General features: G+C 33.2%; 1 protein-coding gene across 5 annotated transcripts in view; it reads left to right on the top strand.

Annotated features, from left to right (window-relative positions):
- Positions 1 to 19,263, top strand: part of LOC111148293 (single stranded DNA binding protein 2) — a 304,545-nt gene that overhangs the window by 245,749 nt on the left and 39,533 nt on the right. For 3 of the 5 annotated variants that reach the window (XM_022504780.1, XM_022504779.1, XM_022504778.1), the window contains 3 exons: positions 8,299 to 8,365; positions 9,327 to 9,397; positions 15,307 to 15,374. In XM_022504780.1, the coding sequence (XP_022360488.1) occupies positions 8,299 to 8,365; positions 9,327 to 9,397; positions 15,307 to 15,374 (206 nt within the window). Of the gene's footprint in view, positions 1 to 8,298; positions 8,366 to 9,326; positions 9,398 to 15,282; positions 15,375 to 19,263 lie in introns of all 5 variants that reach the window. The other 2 variants (XM_022504777.1, XM_022504775.1) reach the window with 1 other exon arrangement.

Raw genomic sequence — 19,263 nt, 5'->3', positions numbered from 1 at the left:
GATTAGACTGTAGATTTTAACTTAAGTTCTCCTGAGATGGTTTTTATGGTTCTAGACTAAATTCACAATGCTTTATACTAGATGTATATTTATAGGGCTGGGTATTTGGAAGATGGTATAATATACTCTACCAAAAAAAAAAAAATATATATATATATAGGAAGGGGTAATGGTCTCTAAAATATGGAAGAAAAGTAGAATTACAAAAATATACAGTAGTGCAAAGAATAAATATATATAAAAACATATGCAGGGGCGCCTGGGTGGCTCAGTGGGTTAAGCCGCTGCCTTCGGCTCAGGTCATGATCTCAGGGTCCTGGGATCGAGCCCCGCATCGGGCTCTCTGCTCAGCAAGGAGCCTGCTTCCTCCTCTCTCTCTGCCTGCCTCTCTGCCTGCTTGTGATCTCTGTCTGTCAAATAAATAAATAAATAAATAAATAAAGATTTAAAAAAAAAAAAACATATGCAACATAGAAGTTAAGTCCAAAAAATATATTTGACTATACAATTTTACACTGAAATTGGCTCAGCTGTCAGAATAGGTAATTGGTGTGCAGCATTTAGAACCTGGAGTAGAACAAGCCTTTACCCTTCTCTTAGATAAAAAGTTGAATCAGAAAAATTCACAATGTTTATTCAACACTATGCTGAGGAAACTAAAGCAGACAGAAATACAGAGACTGTTAATGAATGACACCAAGAATAAACTATGGATTTATTGAAACTATGGAGTTATTGAATCCATAGAATTTTTAGTTTATCCTTTATTTCTGACCATTCCTGAAACTCTGTAAACAGGTATGTGACATAGTTAATGCTGTTGACCATTTTATATTCTAAAGCTTATACTGGTATTCTAAAAACATACTGCATTTGACCGTTCTACTGAAAGTCTCAAAGATATTTCTCCAATAGTAGATGAGTAGTTAAATACATGATGACATATCCAAATGGTGAAATAGTATGCAGCTACTAAAAGGCATGTTATAGAATTAAATTTTTGATAGAATAAAATGTTTATGATCTATTACCAGCTGTGAAGAAGTCACAAAGCCCATGTAGTATATCACCTCTTCTATATCACTATATGAACTCAGATAGTTTCCCCAGCTCGCCACACACACATACACTCATTTGTCAACGACTGTAAGGACTATGTCCTTTATTTCTGGATAATAGAATTATGAATGATTTCTTTTTTATTTCTGCATTTTAAAATTTGCATCGAACAAGTATTTCATTTGGGATTAGAAGAAGATATTATTAGTTAAGTATATAATAAGTAAGAGTACAGATATTTTATTCTTCTGGTTACTCAGTATATAAGATTATCCTTCATTAATATTGAATATGTAGTTCTTACATGATAAAATGAAAAACATAATGGATGCTAAAGATAGGCAAATCTTAAAAAAGATTTTCTTCATTACTTTTCACATAGGGAAAATGCCAATAGGCATTTGAGCAGAAAAAAGTTGTTGGGATGTTTACTCATACACTGAAAATAAGTTTACATATTCCTATAACAAGTTACCTATATTTTAAAGTACACTTCATGTTCTCCTTTCAGAATAAATGCCATTTAGCATGTCCTTTCCCAGTAATTTTGTCTTGATAAAATTTTCCACATGTGGAATTTTACTCTTATTTAATGATATCACTGTAAGAACTAAGAACTCAGCTGCATATAGAGAAGTATGTTCTACATTGAATCAATAATAGGAGTCTTATAGCTGAAGTTTTAAGGATGACTATAGTAAATCTCTAGCTTTAAAAATTAAATGTTGCACCTATCTAATATAAATCAGTGATTAATAATGAAAGTATATAGTAATTTTTTTGGCCAGTTCAAAATAACCCTTTCTGTCATTGAGATCTTCTTATTTCTTTATTATTGTGATAATTACACTACTAATATATTTAAATGATTATTTGAAAAATTAAAAAACATTATTTTCTTATGACTTTGAATTATGAGTGTATCCTGGGATATATTACCTTTACAATTTCTACCTTTGTAGAGCATAGGAAATTCACAAACTCAAAATGTCTGGCACAAAGGAAACTCATTCTCCTTCCCAAACTAAGAAAACTGAACATAGTAAATGCTGTACAATCTTGCTTAAGTTATGTGTGTAGAATTTTTTGGTACAATGTTTACTTCTTCTGCCAAAACATATCTTTTTAATTTTTTTATTAACATACAATGTGTTACTAGTGCCAAAACGTATCTTATTATCTTATAACATTTTTATCACAGATATTCCCTTTTTGGATATAAGTCAAAAAAAGTCCATTGCTATGTATTTGATTGGAAACTTCATTGGGCTATACAAAATCTGTCTCAAAAATATTCAGTCATTCAACAAATATTTGTTGAGTTTTACTGTGTGTTAGGCACCATTCTACTTATAGGCACACATCAACAAACTAATGAGAACCCCTTTTCTTGTGGAGTTGTTATTCTAATTCACCACTACCAAATAGAACATTTTTTTAAAACTTCATTAATTTAATTTTTTTAAGATTTTATTTATTTATTTGAGAGAGCTAGAGAGAGAGCACAAGTAGGCAGAGCAGCAGAAGGAGAGGGAGAAGCAGGCTCTCCGCTGAGCAGGGAGCTGGATGCAGGGCTCGATCCAAGGACCCTGGGATCACAACCCAAGCCAAAGGCAGCTGCTTAACCGACTGAGCCACCCAGGTGCCCCTAACTTTATTAATTTTAATTTAAATGCCTGCATGGGGCAGAGGACTAGTATATTGGATGGTGTACTTGCAGTAGTTGAGAGATAGACAAAAGAGAAATAAAGTAAATATATGTCAAATGGTGAGTTGTGCTTTGAAGACAAATGTTTTCTGAAACTGACTGTAACATTTCTGTATTTTAATATCTTTTCTATGGATAGTGCCCTTTTGCAGGAAAAAATGAGTGTGGTATTGTTGAAAGGACCTCATTTTTGTCAAGCATCTTATTAGCATGCTGGTCCAGATACCAGCAATGTCCAGCAATGCATGACTTTGAACAAGTGACTTAACTTTTCTGGGCCTTGATTTTCCTACCAGTAAAATGAGAATGGACTCAAGTATTTCTAAAATCCTTTCTACTTTTAAACTTTAATTAGATGATTCTACTTCATTTCATATAATTGAGGGGACCCATCCAAAATATTGGTAGGTCGAAATTACTAACTGAATTATATCATAAAAGCATTGATAAATTCACTATTTTTTCCATCATCGGTGAGCATTTAGTCTCTCTGAGGAGACAACATAGATATTGGTATTCAAGGAAATATATACCAGAATCTTAAGTTCCTAGAAGGGCTTACCACTGGAATCACATCATTTGTGAACTAATTTTTTTAAGAAGCAAGGCATTTCTCCACTTGTTTCTGTTTAAATAAAATTTCATATTATTTCATTTATTTTAAATCCTGGGAGTTAAGGCCTATATTTAGAACTTTGAAATATTTGACCTGATTTGAAGCCTTGGCTCTGCTTCTTACCAGTCGTATAGCCATCAACAAATTAATAAATTTATGAACAGTAGTCCCCCCTTATCTATGGAGGACATATTCCCAGACCTCCAGTGAATGCCTGAAAACCACGGATAGTACCTGATTCTATATATGCCATATTTTTTCCTATGCATACATATTTATGCTAAGGTTTAATTTATAAATTAGGTAGAGTAAGAGTTTAACAATAATAATTAATAAAAAATAGAACAATTAAAACAATAAACTGTAAAAATTATGTGACCGCAGCTCTCTCTATTTCTCTTCCAAAATATCTTATTGTACTGTGCTCACTTTTCTTCTTATGATGATCTCAAATGATCACATGCCTATGTGATGAGATGACGTGATGTGAATGACGTAGGTGTTGTGACAAAGCTTTAGGCTGCTACTGACCTGACAATACATCAGAAGAGGGATCATATGTTTCAGGACCGAGGTATACCATGGGTTAACTAAAACTACAGAAAGTGAAACTCCAGATAAGGGAAAACTACTGTATTAAAACTGGATTCATCAGGAATGATTAAAAATAATAACTTAAAAATAATAATTTCATGGGATTGTTGTAAGCATTGACTGAAATAATAAATTTAAGGAGACACAAGTGTATGTTACTATTGATATTATGTTTGTTATTATTAACTGCCCTCATCATTAGTGTTATTTTCTCTATCAAGTGAAGATGTTTTGTAGAACAGAGAATGTATATCAAAATTTGTGACAAGTCTGAATGCAATGTGATTAGCATATTAAAAATATGAAAATATCAACCCACAAGATGTATAAATTTATTTTTCCTGATGTTAAATTTTTAAGGGATGTGATGATTATGGCCTTGTTAGTGGGCAAAACAATCAAACAATCATCTGGTAATCCCAGGACTGAAAAAAATCTTTTAAAAGTTAGAGTTCTAAACTACCAAAAGACAAACACTGATGACTGAAGAGTTAGATTTAGAAAAAAGACAGTCTTTTTGAAAGACAACCTGATATTGATCGTAATTTCTGTGAGATTATGCTGTATTTTTAAGTGATGAATAGAAACTAAAAGACTTATCAACTATTCTGATATTCTAAGATAAACAGGAGAAAATAAAAGTTTGAAGAAAATGGTTTCCAGGGATAAAACATGACGCCCTTAGTGAGAGTTAGAAATTCAGATTCTAAGTCCAGAGTATAAAACTTCAACCACTTGGAGACCTAAAAAAGTAAGAAATCCAGACTCACAATTGAAGATAATGCTAATTAGTCATGTAATTTCAGTTCTCCTAATTCAATTTTTACATAACTTTTGATAGTGTTGACTACTTCTTGCTTCTTAAAACCCTCTATTATAAAGTGTTGGTCTTGGTCCACTTTCTAATTTCATTCCTATTCAGTTTCATTTTCCTTTCCTACATCTCCTTGGTATTTTTAAAGAACTGTATTTTTGTGGGGCACCTGGGTGGCTCAGTCCAGTAAGCATCTGACTCAGTTTCTGCTCAGATCATGATCTCCGAGTTATGAGATTGAGCCCCACATGAGGCTCCACATTCAGTGTGAAGTCTGCTTGAGGTTCTTTCCTCCTCCCTCTTCCTTCCCCTCTACTCCAACCCTGCTCATGTTCTCTCTCTCTCTCTCTCTCAAGTAAATAAATAAAAACATTTTTAAGAAGGATTATATCTTTTATCTTTTTTCTTTGAAGTCAATTTCATCCTTAGGACTTTATCACTGATGATTCCTAAAATTGCCCAACCTAAATTTTATTTCTTTTATGTCTTCAATAAATATTTCTCTGAGCCAATAGGCAAGATAGGTTCTATACCCCTTCAGAGTTTACAGTCTATTGGAGATGCAGAGAGGAAAACAAGCCATGATTGTATTTAAGTTCTATGAAAATGAGGTATAAAATCCTATAAAAGCACATAAACAACCCTTACCTCCCCGGCATATTAGGATGTTCAGGAAGGAAGGAGTCATCCAGAGTTGGCAGAAAAAAGAAAGGGTTGTTGTGGTTGGGAGACCTGTTATATTGAGCAAATAAATACACTGAGCAAAAAAGTAAAAGATATTGAAGACAATGGAAGTCAGGTTTCTCACTGTAGGAGAAAGTATTTACAAATATAAAAAAGAAGAAGGTTAAAAATAATCCTGAGGTTTTACTTTGGAATTTGACCTGTTGACTTGGTGCTGGGAAATAGGAATTTATGGCATGGGTATGTACCCTCCTCAGGGTACACACAGATATACAGTTATACAGTTAGTCATAGATGTATATGTGTTTACATTCACAGATTTTTATTTATTTATTTTTATTTTTATTTTTTTTAGTGCAGCATCTACTGAGAGGGCCAAAAAGCAGTGTACCAAGTTAAAATGAGCACTCTGAGAGCTCAGATCTTGATGTCTAAATGTTGTCTGTCCTTCACTAGAGGGAATCAGGGCTCTGGGCCCTTTGGAGTAAGGTCTGTTTTCAGAGCCAGGCTAGAACAAAATATGAGGTGAACTTGGAACATCTTGTCCAAGGAAGAAAATACTCAAAATATGATGGAGACGTGTCGAAAGTCCATAAGGACTTGAAGAGCCTCCTGCTGGCCAAATCATGAATATTTGAATACTAAAATAAATGATAATAATAGATTACAACCTATTGATTGGAATAGGAAGGAAGGGTGGACAAAAAGTTGTTCCTTAGAGTGGAATGCCAACTAAACCACATAAAATGATAGACAAGAAATATCTCCATTTGGCAACTATCCTAGTGCTTAGGAGTTGTCAGTGGATGCCGGTGGGTAGATAATTGACTGGTGAGGAATGGGATACTGACAATCTTGGAATAGCTCTAATACTAAAAGTAATTAATTACAGAGGGGAAAAGTAATGATCCCATGGTGTACAGACCTGATGGACACCAACACAATCAGATGAAAAAGGTTAACATCCCCTGTCATGGGACGAGTGAGCATCATGTGCCTCTGAAGTGATTCACCGAGAAGAGCACAGCATCATTTCTTCAGGAATCTTTGTAAGAAAATAGGACCCGAGTTGGGGTCATGAAAAAGCATCAGAAGATCATCCTGTAGAATTGAAGACCCAGATTCTAAAACTGCTGAGGACATGACAGGGAAAGACTAAGGAATAATTCCAGCTTGGAGAAGGGTGAAGAAATACAATAACTAAGTGCAACATGTGTTCCATGACATCCTCTCCACAGAAAGTATAAGAAACATGGTGGAGACAAATGGCAAATATGGTTGAGGTCTGTGGAGTGGATGGTAGCGTTGTATCAATGTGGGTTTCCTGTGTTGAAACGTTGTGTTATGGTTTTGTACAGAAATATCCTTGTTTAGAGAACTGTATTCTGTACTACTCAGAGGTGATGAGGCATAATGTCTACAGCTTGCTGTCAGGTGGTTCTGAAAAAGATTGATGATAACAAGTGCATATAGAGAGAAGGAGAAGGGGTGATTCAGGGGCAGATGTGGTAAAATGTTGAGAGTTGGGCAATTAGTGTCAGAGTCTATAGGCATCCTTTGTACTGCTTGTGGAATTTTTGTAAGTTGGAAAAAAAAAAATATATATATATATATAGTTTAAAACAAATGGGAGAACTTATCCCAGACTGGGTTTATATGGAAGAATTTTGCTAGGAACCGATCCCTAAACTGAGATCTAAAATATGTCAACAAGAGGCACAAAAAGGTCTGTGAGTTCCTTGACATGAGATATTGTTTATTTTTGTTTACTTTTGTTTTTAATGGTTGGCATTTAGATATTGATTTAATTCATGAATTGAAAAAACTTGAGGGAAGTTTAGTTTAGAATGTTAGGGGCAGCAGCAAGAAATTACCCTGGAAAGATAAGCAGAGAATGGATCATATACTAGTGTATGTATTCAGTGTGCTTTTAAGAAAAAAATTAAAGAATTACAAAAATGGCTTGAGAAATGGCAGTTCTCTACTGTATTCCAAGTGATGATGATTAAGAAAATAGTTCTGATCTGGATATATATATATTTTTTATTATTAAATTTCTTTTGAAATGTTTGAAATTTTTCACTAAGTAGAAAAGATTTATTCTGCTTTAAGTTAAATTAGTGAATCTTATAGAAATTTTTGCCACTTGTCAGGATTATGTGTTCATGTGAATGGATACATGTTTGGTCCAGCTCTAAGTGCTGCTCAGACAACTGTTAGAAACTTGTGATTCAGGACATATCCAGTATCACACCCTTCATAAAATAAACCCTGTCTGTTAATCACTCCACCTTTTTCACTTCTGGTTCTCTTTTTTCCATTCAGCCAAATCATTTGAACTTAATTGGAGTATTATTTTTCTAAATGGCTTCTTAGGGAAAATGTAACGACAAAAAAAGTTTATTGGCCCCTTGGCATTTTAGTCCTGCTGCTATTGTAATGCCAAATGAGTAAAATAATCTGTAGAAAATAGAGAGATTACATCCAAGAAGCAAAATTCGTTATTTCAGTACCCATAGTAAGTTACTTTGAAGGAAAGGCATTGTACTTCTCAGGATGAAAGAGGACAGTTTTGCCTAGATTTTTGTTTCTAGGAAGTACTTATTTTATTTACAAAATTGAGCAAGGTAGAATCTTTTTAAAACTAAGAACTTATACTAGGTATGTAGAGCTATAAAATTTATAAATTAATGTGAAAATAAGAAATCTGGTGAAATACTATATGTATTCTGTAATTATAGGAATTTTAAAGGAGAATTGCTAAAGCACTTATTTTGTAAATACTTAGAATATTTTTTTGTTTTGTTTTACTAAATATCCTAGGCACTTGGAGGTGTCCCAGGAAGTCAGCCATTACTTCCAAGTGGAATGGACCCAACTCGACAACAAGGTGACTACTTTAAATTAAAAGTGAAATTGAGGGGCGCCTGGGTGGCTCAGTGGGTTAAAAGTGAAATTGATATGCAGAGTCTCAAATAAATCTTTAATTTTTAAGGATAATTTTATTTGTATTAATCTCCCATAATTATACCAGTTGCATTTTTATAGGTAATATGGCCAAATGAGTTATATTTTCAGCTCTTTTTTATTTTTTAAGATTTTATTTATTTTTTAAGGTGGGGGGAGCAAGAGAGAACACAGGTGGGAGGCTGGGAGAGGGAGAGGGAGAAGCAGACTCCCTGCTGAGCAGGGAGCCTGACACTAGGCTCCATCCCAGGACCCTGAGATCATGATCTGAGCCAAAGGCAGACACTAAACCAACTGAGCCACCCAGGCACTCCTCAGCTAACTCTTAATTATGCATGATATGATGATGGTGATCACATAAGAAACCAAAGTATTAAATATCTAAAAATCCATGTTTTAACTAATAACTTCTAATACCTTTTATATAACTTCTAACAGGTGGGAATTAAAATAATTATTTCCTTTAGGATTTCTTCTGCCTTTTTCAGATAGTACATTTGAAAGATGAGCAGGAGGAAAAGAGGATGCTAAGTAACCAATGACTTAATTAATTTAACAAAAATCAATAATCAGGACCTTCCAACAGAGCTATTTAGGTACCACAGATGTGTGCGGCTCTATTACACTATTCCGAAGTAAAAGGTGCAGATGGTATGAGAGATACATTTCAGCACAAGTAGGAAGAAAAATTCAGTCTCAATGAATGGAGAATGTGGGCAAGTAGTCATAAGAGACAGAAAAGTAGCCATGGAAGCCAAGATGAAATGAAGTCCATGACCCAGTCCCTTAGTAAGTAAGGTTTAACACCAAGCAGAAAGGAGGCTACCACCTCCTGGTTTAGCACGCATTGTTAATATCTTCATACCTTTTTTTGTTTTTTAAAGGGCATCCAAATATGGGTGGGCCAATGCAGAGAATGACTCCTCCAAGAGGAATGGTGCCCTTAGGACCACAGGTAAATAATCAACACAAAAACTAGATGCTGAGTTTTTTGCCTTCATCGTATACATAAACAAATGATATCATTCGCTGGCTTTTATTATATGCATTAGAGGCTTGATATAACAGTTATTAGGCTCTTGAGGACATAATACCTGTGACATGTCCAAACTGATGTAACAACAAACCATATTTTAACAGGTGCTATCACATATGCCTTTAGTACATTTGAAAAACTATATTGTGTAGAAATACATTAAAGGAATTACTATAAAAAGCTATTAATTACTGTTTTGTTAACCAAGCTGAGGAAGTCTAAAAAAATTTATAGCAATTATTATAAAAGATAAGCATGGAAGTTAAATAAGTTAAATAAAACACAGTTGATATAAGATATGAAACAGAATAAACAACATAGAATATATTTCTATAAGTCTTTTAAAGAATGCCATTGATAGTTTCTTACCTGCAACCATTTCTTCATAGAATATGAAAACAATAGTTATTTAGAAATAAATATTAAATGGGTCTTAGTGAACAAGCATAATCCTATCAGTCTATATCAGATGTTAGCTTACTTCTCTAAAAGTTTCCAAAAGTACACACTGAGATTGAATCTATCCTACCTGTTCATGACATTTTTCAAGTATCCTATTACAGGATATCATTTATTTTTGGTAAAACATTCTTTTGTCTCTCTTGGGAAAACTAAATGAGGTAAAAATTAATTTTATCATGTTATATTTCAAAGAAACTAATCCCAAATCCAAAATTTTAAATTTCTATCTTATGGCTCAGAGAGTAATGTGTCATAATGTTGATTAAAAGAGTGAATTAACTTATTTTCTTTACGCTTTCCAAGAACAGCTATATAAGTCCACTTTTAGGAACTTGTTTCATGTATCTACTTTTAAAAAATTAAATTAGTATTTTGTTCTGTGCCCAAAGGAGTCAGAGAATTAATAATCTAACACTGAGATAATATGAGTTAGATCTAGGTGTTTCTAACCAACATAAAATATATATAAATATATATACATATAACTTATTAAATAAAACATATATTTATATAACTATATTAAATAAAATATATATAACTATATTAAAAGATGAAAGGCATTATAACCAAAATTTTCAGAGATTCCATATTACATGAAAAAAATAAAATGTTAATAGACATGACATCCTCAGAGTCAGAAAAAAATAATTTCTTTTATTTAGGCTCATTTATTTCTTATGTATTTTCTTAAGATCTTATAAAACTCTGATTTAGATATTTAAATTATTTTTCCCTATGTCTACTCATATTAGAGTCGATGATTTATGTGACCAACCCTCAGAAGTTATTGATAGCAATTAGAACTTATAAGATCTATAAGATAATCATTGACTGAATATATATTTTAGTCATTAATAAACTAAGCCAATTTGGCTCTACAGAACTTGAAAGACTTTTTCCCAAAAGATTTTCATAATAGATACATATTAAAATATACATAAAAATGTGATGCCTATAATTTAGTTATCATTATTCATTCAGTTCATTGATTTTTAAGCTAGCTGCTCTTTAAGCTTTTGCCATCCCAAACCAATATTTTCAATACTTTTTAAAAACTAGTCTGAGTTAAGAGTCGGTTTTACAGTGTTTGAATGATATGCCAATGGTTATTTAAGCTTTATGAACACTTAGATCTCATTTGAAAATGCATAGATGGAAAGCATACTGGTCTTTATGTTTTATAAATATTTAGCTGTATGTTTATGTGTTTTGTGTTATAAGTAATTTACAATAGAAAGTAAGAAAACATGTTTCTTGTGTATAATCTCTTATTGATGAGTTTTAATACTGAAGTTTATCATGTAAGTGTAAATTCTTTCTTTATATTTTTGAACTCAAAAGATTAGTTTATTTCTGCCATTTGGATTAGTACCCTTGCTATATGTTTCCTCATAATTTGAGGGCAATAAGGTGTTTTGGTTTGAATTTACCTCAGAAGCCAGAACTACCTACAACAACTTCTTTAAATCACAGCATAGAAAATGTCAAAGGTTAAAGGAAACTCTACATACCATGTACTTAAATGAAAAAGGAATCATATAATATGAATGGCAGATAAGTAAAATGTGAGATAAAATAATTTGGATGAGGGTTTCTTATGAAATATTTACCTGTAACACCTGGTATATGAAACATATGCATTATAAACTGTGAATTTGTATAAAGGTTATCTGTGTTTCTTGAAAGATAATAAAAAAATAATTCTCATAGTAGATATTATAACCATACAGATGTTACCCAAGAACAGAATGCATCTGCTTTTTTCTAGTTGAATTATAGAAATAATCTCTGGAATATTGTTTCTAGCTTTATATACAAACATAAAACACATCTCTTTTTGATCGTAGATATTATTTCCATAATTTTTTTACCTTAAGACCAGTTTAATGGAGAAGAAAAATAATTATCTGTTGGAACAACCGAATTCCAAGAACAGAGAAATATATATATGTTCTAATGATTCTTAGATAATGTTGATTTAGGCAAATGCACATTTAGATCATAGTAAACATGTGCTTGATACTTATTACATGAATGAAGAAATAAAAGTTTGCTCCAAATCTTGGCATATTTTTCTCACCCCTTTACCTGTTTTAAATTTAATTTTGGTGGTAATATACAATTACCTACTTAATCAAGAAAAATATCTTACTTAATACCATATTTGAAGACATTTTTCTATTTGCTTTTGTAATAAGATATACTTACCTTGCCTGTGTTCTTATGCTTGCCAGATTCCATATGATTAACAGAAAAATTCACCAAAATTATCCAATTAGTTTTAATTCTTCCAGAAATCTGAAGGATAAATGAGTTATATACAAATAGGAACATACCATGATTTCCAAATCAAATACCTGGGGTAGAGATATGGTGAGATGAAAATATATGATAAGCTCTCATGTAAAGAGAGAGTTAACTGATTCTGTATTTTCAAATTTCAGATAGGTAGAATTCAGCTCAGTAAGGGGAAGAACTTTCTAGAAAGTAAACTGCCCAATCATGGAAAAACTCTTTATAAACTTTCCAAGCAGAATCTGAACAGCCATTTTGTCAGGAACATTGCATTGAGAAAGAGATTAAACCAGATGGAATTGTATAGCTGCCATCCGCTTTAAAATTCAGTGATTCTAAATTAGCTTTTTCCATTCTGCCTTTATTGATACCACTCGGAAAGCCAGTTGTTATTCTTTCTTGTCTTCCTGTTTTCTTTTGCTTCAAATTATTCACAAAATGAAAATATTTTGTAAATCTATCAAATTATGTATTGGATAATTCCTTACTCATTTCCTGTGGTACTAGAGCATTGGGTATACCAAGATGAGTAAAACAGATTCTACCTTCAAGGTACTTACTGTTCAGCAGGAGACACACATACATAAAGAAAAGCTATTATGCAGTAAAAAAAAAAAAAAAAATCTAGAAAAGAAATATGAATGCTCTGTCAGAGAATCAGTACATAAATAAGCATGTAATTCTGTGAGGGTTGAAGGCTCAAGGGAAGCTGATGAGAAGAGGACTCATTTAAGTTGGTCCCTTATTAATGGTGACAAGAAAGAGTTAGCGGCTACAATTTTTGATCACCAGGTATCATGCTCTTAATGCACCAAGCACTATGATGGGTGTTTTATATGATTTTATTTTATCCTCCAACAAGCTTGTAAAGGACATGATATCACTTTGCAGATAAGGAAATGAAGTTTGAGTCGATCATTAAGAGAAGGATTGGCCTGTGATTACACATATAGAAAGAGGGGCAGAGGAAATGGGGCTGTGGCAACAGAAGTTCAAACCAATGTCTTTCTATGTCCTGAGCTATAAAGAAAATTAATGTTTTCCTTGATAAAATGAAACAGATCTTCTAAGACCAAAAATGGAAGGAGACTTTTCTTTTGAAGCATTTCTATTATACCTTACCATCCAGATTTTGTTTCCAATGGCTAATTTTCTTCTCAGAGACTTCTTGCTAACATTGCTGGTACCACTACCATGCTTCATCCAGAGGTTAAGGGAACTAACTAATCTTCTAACTAATGACTCAGCTGTGGATAGAAACCATTCTATCCCATAGCACATACAACTGGGATGTTTAAATAAGATTTCCCTAAAGAAAAAGTAAATAAACAATGAGAAGAACATGTAACTAGCTAATTTATTTATAAACTGTGACTTACACTCTGGAGTTAACAAACTCATTGACTATTTCCTTGTCATCTTAGCACCTACTACACAGAAGGCCACGCCATGAGTTACCATGAGTGAAAAAGTATCTTGCATGTTTCCGAACCACAAGAAATCCAGTAAGCTCTGGAGGGCATAGCTGGGAGTAGGGAGATAAGGTAAAGATCATAGGAAATGTATACAGGAAATACAGGCTAGGGCTGACCTCTGAATACCAGCATAGAGCCATGCTGAGGATTAGGTTATTTGTGAGGCAGTGTGGGACATCATGGCTTTTAGGTGACATAAACAGGACTGACTTTTTGAATCCTAGTTCTGGAGGCAGCATGAAGAATAGATGGGGAGGGGGAAAGGCTAAGTCAGAGAGACCAATGAAGACAGTACATTAGTCTCAGTAAGTGACAAGGAATAGTGTGATAGGAAAGAAAGCACTATTCCAAGAGCTATTTCATAGGTCAAATCAAGAGACTTTGGTAACCGCCTGGATGTGGGAATTGAAATCAAAGAAGGAGACATCATTGGGCTCCCAGAGGTTTTTAGCCTGGACTGTTGTTGTATGGCAAAGGGACACCACAGAACTGACTGAGGAAAGCAATATGAAGAACGCAGTTGTGAGGAGAACACTGAGTTTACTTTTAGATGTGTTGAGCATGAAGCAGTGTCCCGATGGAAACAGTCCAAATGACATTCAACATGGGAGTTATCCAGGAGCTTAGCAGAGATGTTGTGACCAAATAGAAAACATTTGGGATTCCTAAATAGTTGCTGAGCTAATGGTAGCAGATAAGATTACCCTTAAACATGAACTTATTAAAAAGAATGCTGCGGTTAGAACTTGGAAGAAAACAATGTTTCAAGAGTTAGCAAAAGAAAAAGAGCCAGCAAAGGAAACGGGAAAAAAGTGAGAAAAGTTGGCAGAATAGTGCTGTCAGAAAGCCAAGCATGAAAGCAGTTGATAGTGTCAAAATATATTAACATGACAACGTTAAAAAGCAATCTTTGGGCCCTAAGGGAAACTAAAGTAAGCTAATATGATATGCATGTTAAAACATTAAAATGTTTTTCTCCTTTGAATGTATGTAAGAGATGCTGACAGAAGCCTGTTGCATGATATAATTCATGTATACATATTTTAAGTGCATTTTAGTTTTCATATATTGTTATGTGTTTGTATATTCGTACATCTCTCTATGGGATATATTATTTTGTGAACAGAAGTTTGCATTCAGCTTTCTTATGTTAGGTTCACCTGTTGGGTTTTTTTCCTTCAGCTTTTATGTAATTGTTCTGGGTCTGGCAATTTCAACATGCTGACTAATGGTCTGTTCTTTAAAAACAGAGTTTTGGATTTATAAAATGTTTTATTTGAAAAAGTTCACTGTTGTACAGATATTGGGAAATTCATAAGGATATGGTGAATATTCTAATTGCAACTATACCTTAATTGTTTAACATGCTCCAATGATCTTACATAGTCATGTAGTTTTTAAAAGACACAGACCAAACTAATTATTAAGATAGAAGCAATAGTACAAGAGTGGATCCTTCAGAGAATGAATTGCACAGGCCTTCTCCAATCAGGAGTTATGTAGGGAAATCATTAACCTGCTCTCCTTTCTTTCCCCCCTCCTCTTTGGTTTTGTTTTTTTGTTTTGTGGTAGTCTGACCCTTGGTTATCATTACAGAACTATGGAGGTGCAATGAGACCCCCCCTGAATGCTTTAGGTGGCCCCGGAATGCCTGGAATGAACATGTAAGCAAAATGCTATGTTATCCTATTTAGTAAAGTATTCTATTTTCTGTCTTCTGAAGTCACACTAATTTGTAAGACAATTTAAGCACCTCAATTTCTGTGTAGTATAAAGTAAAACCAGAGAACTTACCTAAGCATGAGCTGTAGAGTTTGCTACATTTTCACAACATATTGTTTCTCTGCCTTCTCTGCAGCTTATAATTTTTTCCATCTTCAAATGCCAAATGCCAACTTTTAGCCAGATTTTCATGTTTCATTTGTTTATCTAAAAATGAGTCTTTTATAACTAAGCACATAGGCTCCATAGAGTCTGTGTAAAACTACAAAGAGAGGGGCGCCTGGGTGGCTCAGTGGTTAAGCATCTGCCTTCAGCTCAGGTCATGATCCCAGGATCCTGGGATTGAGCCCGGCACTGGGTTCCCTGCCTGGCAGGAAGCCTCCTTCTCCCTCTCCCCCGCCCTCTGTTCTGTTCCCTCTCTCACTGCGTGTCTCTGTCAAATAAATAAATAAAAATCTTTTTAAAAAAAAAAAACAAAAACCCTACAAAGAGATGCTGGCACCAAGACAATGACGCAACTCCCTAGAAGCAGACAATTGATATTAACTTCATTTTAATGATATATAGTAATTCCTAAAAGTTTTTAATTCCTACATAGAGTCCTTGCTTTGGCTTTGTTGGTACAACTCGTAACCCACCAAGAATTCTCTTTGGTAGTATCTTCTATATTAAAGAACTTTTCATATGATTGGATGAATTTTTGTTTGAAAATTAAGATGTGCTTGGATAAGGACTAAACTAACAGTTTTTTGGTTGTTTTGGTTATTTACTGAAAAGACGTTTCAAGCCCAAAGCCAGTAGTTGTTTCTAGAGACCCAAAGTAATACTGTCGGTTAAGGGATTTTTATTTATTTTTCATTATCTAACTTGCCCTCAAAATTCCACATATACCAGGTGCTTGCTCATGACTTTCATTAATTCACTAAAGGATCAATTCCATGATGTGGCCTAAAGAAAGCTTACCAGAAATAATGAAACTGTTCCATATAGGATTGTGGGTAGTTTCCTTGAATATATTTTTCCATTAGTCCATGTTTTGGTTACTTACATATCAAATTAGATAATTCTGCCATCACTTAATGGCATTTAAGATATAATGAGATAAGCTCTTTTGATATAGATAGGGATTTTTGTGAGTTTCTGAAGCCATTTTCATGGAAAGCAATTTTGCCTAAAATAGAAAATAGGTTAATAAGTGGATACCAGCCAGAATCAAAACTAACAGAACAAAGGGAAAAAGTAGGTCAAATTTTCCTATCACGTCTTTTCACTTTTAAAGTAAAAATGGGTAGGCATGAAGTCTGACTCTTCTTAAATCCCTCAAAGGCTTAGCCTTTAATGGTTGTTATAAAAAGGAGTGATATTTTATGCTTACATCAAAAGCTGCAACTCTCACCAATAGGATTTAGATATATATAAAATTTACCTACCTGAGATTCTGATTTTAAAATGCAATAGCTTTTAGGAACTATAATTTTGAATACTGTGTACAGATGTACACAGTATACATTTGAATATTATGATCAATATAGACTTATCAATAAATATTAAGATTGTATCTAATGTCATTTTGTATATTACACTTCACTATAATTAGCCATATGGTCAACTTTAGATCAACCTGTTTTTATGGGTATAGAGAAAGAAGTTATTTTTATGTGACCGTTAAGAGACTCAGCTGCTTAAAATTGTCTAGTTCTTTTCTCACGTACACTTAAACAGATAAACATTAACATTTGATGGATACATTAAATTCCCTAGACTATAGAGACTAAAAATATGGCTCAAATTTTTCAATATTATTATTTTTATTGATACTTGGATTTGGGTTTCTCATTTAAATATATACCAGCTGCTTTAAAATATTTCTTATTACATAATGTTGTATTGTTCATATAATTTCTGGTTTTTAAAGAACCTTGAAGCCTTCCAGATTCAGATTTCCATTTTTTGTTACCTTTGACTTTTATTTGGGTTCTTATATATAATTTTCAGTTTTCTGTAAATTAGGATATTCTTAAAGAACAATGAAAATGTAAATATTCCCATATTTACATTAGTAAATATTCCCTTCAAACAAGGAAGTTCTGATCCAACTTCCGATCCAATGGACGATCCAACCAAAGAGAATAACTCTTGTGTTGATATTGGCCCCAGCAAAGCAAAAGTGAATTTAAAGAGATATAAAAAATAAAACATATTATGTCCATTGTTCTCAATAGAGTTGAATCTTTAAAATAGATACTAAATCTTACTATGTTATAGCAAGTAAGTGCTCCTTTTTTTTTTTTTTTTTTCCAAATAAGTATTTCAAACTAGCATTTGTGGCTTTCTTCATGTTACTTTTTTACATGTTGGGTAACTTAAAAATCAAAGAAAAAGGCATCAGGATAGTGTTACTTTATTTATTTATTTATTCATTTTTAAGATTTTACCTATTTATTTGAAAGAGAGAGAGAGCATGAGAAGGGGGAGAGTCAGAGGGAGAAGCAGACTCCTCAGCGAGCAGGGAGCCTGTGGGACTCGATCCCGGGACTCTGGGATCATGACCTGAGATGAAACTGAGTCATCCAGGCACCGGATAGTGTTACTTTAAGCTATGTTTTTAACAGTCTAAGATATTTGTGTGCTAAGGTCAGGTGGGACCTGCCAGAGAACCATTTCTGAATGAGTTTTCTTTAGCTGGTCACATTTTCTTGTTTGCCATGAAAGTATAATGACAATGAAAATAACATCCATCGAGTGGGCACGGATGGATGTTATTTTCATTGTCATTATACTTTCATGGCAAACAAGAAAATGTGACCAGCTAAAGAAAACTCATTCTAACTAGGAAACTATTTGGAACAAAATTTTGATAATGTTATTTAAAAAATTATTGGTTACCTCCAAAGAAAATAATAATTCTGATATAATTTTTATATTTCTGTGCTCTAAACTCAGGATAAGTTATACGTAGTGTCATCTCAAATTAAGAGTATATTTTTAATGTCTAACTACTATTTTTATAAATAAAAACTTAATATCAATTTCAGTAATCTAAAGTAGAATTTACAGACTATAGCCAGAATGTAAATGTTTTCAAATGCATTACAGATAACTTTTTAAAAGAAACTCTATTTCTAAATTAACTACATTTTTAGGGGTGCCTGGATGGCTTAGTCAGTTAGGCATCCCACTCTTGATTTTAGCTCAAGTCAGGTCATGATCTCTCAGGGTCATGAGTTAGAACTCCATGTCTGGCTCTGTGCTCAGTGGGGTGTCTACTTGATGACTCTCTCTCTCCCTTTCTCTCTGCCCCTCCTCCTGCTCACTCGCTCTCAAATAAATAAATCTTTAAAAAACAAAAACAATAAATTAACTGTACTTTTACAGATTTCCAAAGAATTTAGGATTCAGCATTACAGCATGCCTAATTCAACTTTTTATATGTTGGGGTTCTATAGAAATGAAGAGGACAAAGGATTTCAAAGGATCTAGACCTTCTTGTTATCCTATAGAATGATAAAATTTGGGTAGTTATTATTTTGAAATCAAACAACTGTATTATAGAAGAAAAGAGGATTTTTCTTTACAGTAATCATAGTTGCTTGGATTGCATCATATCTGTATACCCTTACCAAAAAATACCTACTTCTTTTAAATTCCATATTTTGCTCTATTTTTAAATGAGGCTAACCTGATTCTACTTCAAACTATACCTATATAAAAACTTACATTCAAAATAATGCCTTTATCATAGTTCATAAGTTATTTTCTTGATAATAATGATGGTCCTCAAAAGGACTGGGAATTACTGAACTTAAGTAGTTGTTCCTTAAAAAAAAAAAA

Source organism: Enhydra lutris, unplaced genomic scaffold (assembly GCF_002288905.1).
Source record: "Enhydra lutris kenyoni isolate GAN:26980312 unplaced genomic scaffold, ASM228890v2 scaffoldscaffold19, whole genome shotgun sequence".
In the NCBI taxonomy this organism is placed as follows: domain Eukaryota; kingdom Metazoa; phylum Chordata; class Mammalia; order Carnivora; family Mustelidae; genus Enhydra; species Enhydra lutris.
Note: the sequence above shows the minus strand (reverse complement) of the source record. Positions and strands in the feature narration are given on the sequence as shown.